General features: G+C 56.0%; 1 protein-coding gene across 1 annotated transcript in view; it reads left to right on the top strand.

The window, feature by feature from the left end:
• The window catches only part of CELSR3 (cadherin, EGF LAG seven-pass G-type receptor 3), a 42,953-nt gene that overhangs the window by 1,154 nt on the left and 34,722 nt on the right, over positions 1 to 7,077 (top strand). The window contains 1 exon segment of the mRNA XM_009996677.1: positions 6 to 2,619. Coding sequence (XP_009994979.1) covers positions 6 to 2,619 — 2,614 coding nt within the window.

Below are 7,077 nucleotides of genomic sequence, written 5' to 3'. Positions count from 1 at the left end.
TGGAGCTCTTCAGCATCGACCCGCGGGCCGGGCTCATCAGCACCACCCAGGCCCTGGACCGCGAGAGCATGGAGCTGCACTACTTCCGAGTGACGGCCTCTGACCACGGGACACCCCGGCTCTCCGCCACCACCATGGTGGCCATCACCGTGGCTGACCGTAACGACCACGACCCCGTCTTCGAACAGAGCGAGTACCGGGAGACCATCCGGGAGAACGTGGAGGAGGGGTACCCCATCCTGCAGCTGCGGGCCACCGACGTCGACTCCCCGCCCAACGCCAACATCCGCTACCGCTTCGTCAACGAGCAGGCTGCCTACGCCGTCTTTGAGATCGACCCCCGCTCCGGCCTGATCACCACCAGCGGGCCGGTGGACAGGGAGAAGATGGAGAGGTATTCCTTGGTGGTGGAGGCCAACGACCAAGGGAGGGAGCCAGGACCCCGCTCCGCCACGGTCAAGGTCTACATCACGGTCCTTGATGAGAACGACAACACCCCTCAGTTCAGCGAGAAGCGCTACATCATCCAGGTGAGGGAGGACATACGGCCTCACACCGAGATCCTGCGTGTCACTGCCACGGACCTGGACAAGGACAACAACGCTTTGGTCCACTACAACATCATCAGCGGGAACAGCCGGGGCCAGTTCTCCATCGACAGCATCACTGGGGAGATACAGGTGGTGGCCCCGCTGGATTTTGAGGTGGAGCGGGAGTACGCCCTGAGGATCCGGGCTCAGGATGCGGGGCGCCCTCCCCTCTCTAACAACACCGGCATGGCCAGCATCCAGGTGGTTGACATCAATGACCATGCCCCTATCTTTGTCAGCACCCCTTTCCAAATCTCTGTCCTGGAGAACGCTCCCCTTGGCCACTCCGTCATCCACATCCAGGCAGTGGATGCCGACTACGGGGAGAACTCGCGCCTGGAATACAAACTGACAGGGGTCTCAGCCGACACGCCCTTCGTGGTGAACAGTGCCACGGGGTGGATCACAGTCAGCGGCCCCTTGGACCGGGAGTCTGTTGAGCACTATTTTTTTGGGGTAGAGGCTCGGGACCACGGGTCTCCATCTTTATCTGCCTCTGCCAGTGTCACCATCACTGTCATGGATGTCAACGACAACCGTCCTGAGTTCACCCAGAAGGAGTACTTCATCCGCCTGAACGAGGATGCAGCCGTGGGGACCAGCGTCCTCAGCGTCACGGCGATTGACCGGGATGTGAACAGTGCCATCACCTACCAGATCACAGGAGGCAACACGCGGAACCGCTTCTCCATCAGCACGCAAGGTGGGGTGGGGCTCATCACTCTGTCTCTGCCGCTGGACTACAAGCAGGAGAGGCGCTACGTGCTCACCGTGACGGCCTCCGACCGCACCCTGCGTGACAACTGCCACGTGCACATCAACATCACCGATGCCAACACACACCGACCCGTCTTCCAGAGTGCCCACTACTCTGTGAGCATCAACGAGGACCGGCCCGTGGGCAGCACTGTGGTAGTGATCAGTGCCACAGATGATGATGTGGGGGAAAATGCCCGCATCACATACTACCTGGAAGACAACGTCCCTCAGTTTCGCATTGATCCAGACTCTGGGGCCATCACCCTCCAGGCAGAACTAGATTATGAGGACCAGGTCACCTACACGTTGGCTATCACTGCCAAGGACAATGGCATCCCCCAGAAAGCAGACACCACCTATGTTGAAATAATGGTGAATGATGTTAATGACAATGCCCCTCAGTTTGTCAACCCTCATTACCAAGGCATGATCTCTGAGGATGCTCCTCCCTTCACCAGTGTGCTGCAGATCTCTGCCACTGACCGGGATGCCCACACCAACGGGCGGGTGCAGTACACCTTCCAGAACGGGGAGGATGGGGATGGAGACTTCACCATAGAGCCTACCTCAGGGATCATTCGCACTGTTCGCAGGCTGGACCGTGAGAATGTTCCCGTCTATGAGCTGACCGCATATGCTGTGGACAGGGGCATCCCTTCTCAGAGAACTCCTGTCCATATCCAGGTTACCATTCAGGATGTGAATGACAATGCCCCTGTCTTTCGTGCTGAAGAGTTTGAGGTCTTGGTAAAGGAGAACAGCATCGTAGGCTCTGTTGTGGCTCAAATCACTGCTGTCGACCCAGATGAGGGACCCAATGCCCAGATCATGTACCAAATTGTGGAAGGCAACATCCCTGAGATATTCCAGATGGACATCTTTTCTGGGGAACTCACAGCCTTGATAGACCTGGATTATGAGACAAAACCTGAGTATGTGATTGTAGTGCAGGCCACCTCTGCCCCTCTGGTCAGCAGAGCCACTGTCCACATCAAACTCATTGACCAGAATGACAACAGCCCCGTTCTCAAGAACTTTCAGATCCTGTTCAATAACTACGTGTCCAATAAGTCCAACACCTTCCCCTCAGGGGTCATAGGGAAGGTTCCAGCTTATGACCCGGATGTATCCGACCACCTCTTCTACACCTTTGAGCGGGGAAATGAACTGCACTTGTTGATTGTAAATCAATCAAGTGGGGAGCTAAGGCTGAGCCGTAAGCTGGACAACAACCGTCCACTCGTGGCCTCCATGCTGGTGACTGTCACAGGTAGGCTTTGAAAATCATTAAACCTTTAGTGCAGTACCTTTGCGGGGGTTTTGTGTGGTCCTCATCAAAGAGCCTGTTCTGCATATGGGGGCAAGTTGGGGACCAGCAACAAGGTTTGAATTGGAAGTCACTTCAAACTGGGAATTACTGGCAGGGCCAGGAAGGGTAGGGGTGGGGGCAGGCTGCAGGGGAGCCCTTTGTGAGGGGGCCAAGGCTGGAGGTGTCTGCAAGAACAAAGCATCGTTACTCAGCTGTGAGGATTGCTTGTAGCTGCTAGCAAGGCACCTTTGGACGTGCTGTCACCACTGAGGCTGTGACGTGCACCACAGGGTTCTGGCCAGACAAGCAGCTGGTCCCTGGGGTGGCCAACTCTCCAGCCCAGGGGCTGGCACACTGCTTTGCTCCCAAGCCCTGGAGGCTCTTTTCCCTGAGCCCTTCCCTGTCTGTGCTCGGCATGGAGGGATTGAACTTGGTGTGGATGGAGCCCTCTTAAAAATATGTGTCTGTTGGTAGCAGACATCTCAGTCCAGATTCTGGCTGTGGCATCTACCAACACAGGTGCCTTCTGGTGCAGCTTCTAAAACCTGGTACCTCCTTTCTTCAGCCAGCTGAGTGTTGCAAGGGGTAGTGTGACAGACCTCAGAGTGCAGAGCTTTGAACTCTTGCATCGTGTGTGTTGCTGGAGTATCCAAATGCAGATGCTGGTGGTAGCTGCTGGGGTAGCTTTGGGGGTATTGGGCTCCCCTCAGGCCAAGCTGAGGGCACAGCAAAGATGAACCTAGGGGCTTGACTGAACAAACGAGGTTTGGACCTGCAGCTCCCTGCTGCCTGAGCTTTGCCTTCACCATCAGCCTTTCTTTGCTCATGGATGTGTGGTGTGAAATGGAGGCATCTGTCCATTGCAGAACCGGGAAGCGGCTGCGGGAGGCAGGACAAGAGCCCTCTTGGAGGGGCCAAGCACTGAATCACTGAGACTGCCTGGGGAGCTGTATGTTAAATCGTGATGCTCCTCTGACTCAGTTACCAGCTGCCCTCCGTTTTCACCCTCTCTCTATCCAGCTTACTCAGTGAGGGGAGGATTTGTTTCAAAAGAGGGAGCGAGGGCTTTAAGAGAAGACCTGTTCAAGGCACTCCTGCGTGGCCAACGTCAGCCCGTCACTGAATCGGGGCCCTTTGGGGGTTAATTGTAACTGCAGGGCTGGCCGAGAGCTGGTGCAGGCACACACATGCCCATCCCTGGAGATGGAGGGTAGTTTTGACCTTTCCAGCATCAGCCTGAGTGTGTTTATGCAAGCCCTGCCTCCTCGCACACTTAACCCTGCACAAAGGCAGGAGACAATCACGTCCTGAAGTCCTACCGTGAGGGGGCCCTTGTAATCAGTGTCGTCATCTTCCAGCAGGAAGGGAGGTGGGAGAGGTGCACTCACCAAGGAGGGGAGAAGGTGGAAAGGGGAGAGCTATACTGGCCAGGGAAGAGAGACACTGGAAGAAGGGCCTTTTGTTGGCTTGGATATTAGCTGTGGAGGTGGAGGTCTGGTTTGGTTTTTCCTTCTTTATTGTTCCAAGCCCAGCTGGCAGCCCTGCTGGCCCCGTGCTGTCACTCTGTGCAGGCGGAGGGTGGACGGGTGGGTCTGCAGAGCTGGTGGACAGGACATTTGGACCTGGCTGCATTGTTTGTCCAGGTGCAGTGCCACGCAGGAGGACCTTCCTCCTGCAGGAAGGATACAATAGCACCCAGGTGGGTACCCCCAGGGTCAGCATCTGAGGGAGGAGTGAGCAGCTTCCTTGCTTGCCTATGAGCTTTATGGTGTATTTGAGGGAGGTTGGATCCCCTAAATCACAGGGTAAGGGGTCTTTCTGCCTGGCTGTGAGCTGTGTGGGTTCTCAGCTCAGCCCCTTGTAGGAGGCAGGGAAGACTTGGACCATCACATACCAGTGCCTTTCCAGGGAGACTGACAGCATCCAAACTGATCCCAGCTCTTCACCCACGTGTGAGCACCTACAGCTGCTAAAAGTGGCTCTTGGCCACTGAAGATGCAGGACAGTGGGGTTGTTGGGCTCTGTTGGTAGCCAGAGCACTGTGAGTTCAGGGCATTATGGGAGACTGGCATTGAGTGGAATTTAAGCTATTCCAGACTGGTTTCACTGGGCCATGCTGGTGGCAAGGGTGGAGGCTCAGGTGCATTTCCCCCCCTTGAGCTCTTTGAGTGCAGTTCACCTTAGCCTGCAGACCAGGAGCTTGTCCTGGTGAGGGGACCCATTTGTCCAAGATGTCTTGTGTAAAATCCCAGCTCTGGGCAATTGCCCTCCTGCGTCAGGGAGGCTGTTTAAACTGAGCTGCCTTGTTCCCCATCCCTGGAGCTCCACAGGAGGCTGGAGGCCAAAAGGTTTGCTGTAGGCAAGGGGAACCCCTGCCAGTGATCCCAAGGCTCTTGGGGTGGGAGTGTTGGCTGGAGCCCATGCCTTGTGCTGCATGGTGGGCTGGGATGCTACCTGGTAATTGGAGAGCCTCTGGCAGCACGGGGGGACCAGAATGAAGCCCACATTGGGCAGCAGTTGGCAGCCTTGCTCCCCCTGAGGCATTTCCAGCACAGGCCTGGAGCTCTGTTCCCTGGCTGGCAGCACAGGCCTCCAGGAGGAGTCTGCTGCCCATCCTGCTCTCTGGCTGGAGCTCTTCTTTCTGTAGCTTTCCTGCTTTTGAAGCTTTTCAAAGCTGTCAGGCCTGGAAGTGCAAACATGGTGACCTGGTGCTCCCCAGCATGGGGGTTAGAGCCCCTTGCATCCCTTCTCCCTGTTTCTTTCCCTGTAGGCATGTTTCTAGGGTTCCTTGCTCTGCTGCATGCATATTCACCAGGCACCAGCTCTCCAGCCACAGGATTTAATCAGAAAAGCTGAGCATTTGTGATTAAAATGCTTCCCAGGGGGGTCAGTGCCTTCAGCCAGCTTTGGGCTTTCTTTTGGTAGCTTTTTTTTTATTCCCATTTGCAGCAGGTCATTCTATTGACCATCTGCTTCCCCTTGCATGGAGCCCAGGCAGAGGCAGCCATGGGTATGATGCTGAAGTGGGACAGCATGTTATGGGAGGGCTGTGGGGCCAGGGCTGGCCCTGCATTGCAGCTGAGAACCAGGAAGGGGGCATTGGGGCTTTCCTGCTGTGGGCTGAGCAATGCCAAAGGCTTTGGGCACCCTGCAGCCTATCTTCTTCCCCAGACATGGCTACCTTGCTTCTGGCATGCATTGCTGGCCTCCAGTCTGCCCCAGGACTCAGCATCACTTCAGCTGAGGCCCAATAACAGCTATAAATCAGGTAAATGTCTGCAACCTATTGCTGGGGCAAGAGCTGTCCCCTGGGCCTCACACTCTGTCTGGGTGAGCCGTGAGCTGGAGAGGAGAGTGAGAAGCATCTGGGCTCAGGTCAAGCTCATGCTTGCCTTGACCAGAGAGGTAAACTGCAAGGAGAAGACAAAGGTAGAGGTGAGAGAGTGGGAACATGGCACAGCTTCCTGCTGAGAAGGGAGCTGGTGTCAAAATGCTGGCATCAAAGTGCTGCCTCACCAGGTGCTCCCTTGGGGAGGGATTCCAGGTTGCTGGTGGGTAATTGCCACCAGTATGCCAAGCATGACTGAACCAGGCTTGTGGCTTTTCCCTTGCTTCAGCCTCCCCAGGGCTGGGTGCTCTCTGCAGCCCCTGAGCCTTTCACAGAGAGATGGTGCCTCAGGGGGAAGAGGTGACAACACCAGATCCTTGTGCTGAGCCCAGGCAGGTCTGAATCCCATGGCATATCCAGCCAGGTGCTAGAAAAAGCTTTTTGGTCACCACTGCTCATCCCACCCCCCATGTCAGAGCAGTCAGGCTGTCACACAGAGGGGTGGTTTCTCACCTTGCTTCTGTATGAGGTGGGAGCAGTTTTATTTCAGAGAGAAGCAAACCCTCTTCCTCTGGGAGATCAGCTCCTGGGTGACTGTTCTGGCACCACAGCTCCCCCAGCCTGGTACCAGCCTTATCTCCAGAGCAGCAGCCCTGGTGTGCAAGCTGGGGCTTGTGCAGGAATTTGCAGGGTCACCAGAAAGCTTTCACCTTCTGAAGAGGAGAAGAGAGAAAGGGGAAAAAAGACATTTCAATCTTTAAATCCTCCTGCACAGCAAACTTCAAACAGGACTGAGAGAAATCAAAAGGCTTTGCAGCACAGCAGCCATGGGAAAAGAGGAACAGTAAAGGCAGCTTTGCACATGAAGCTTGGGGCTGGGACATGGGTGGGGAGTGGGAGGCTGGCAGTTGCACCAGGAGCTGGGGCTGACCAGGGTGCCAGGAAACCTGCTGCCCCTTGTGCCACCTCGCACAGGGTTGCAGGAGGTGAAGCATTGCTGAGCAGGGTCTGGCTGGATTTGCTGGGCTGAGGCTGAGGGGGAGCTGCCCTTGGTGCTGCTGGGGGCATCTTTGCTTTAGCTGCTCTTTCCC

The sequence above is a fragment of the Chaetura pelagica genome, unplaced genomic scaffold (genome assembly GCF_000747805.2).
Source record: "Chaetura pelagica isolate M959 unplaced genomic scaffold, ChaPel_1.0 scaffold914, whole genome shotgun sequence".
In the NCBI taxonomy this organism is placed as follows: Eukaryota; Metazoa; Chordata; class Aves; order Apodiformes; family Apodidae; genus Chaetura; species Chaetura pelagica.
The sequence above is the reverse complement of the archived record's forward strand: the minus strand, read 5'-3'. Positions and strand labels throughout refer to the sequence as shown.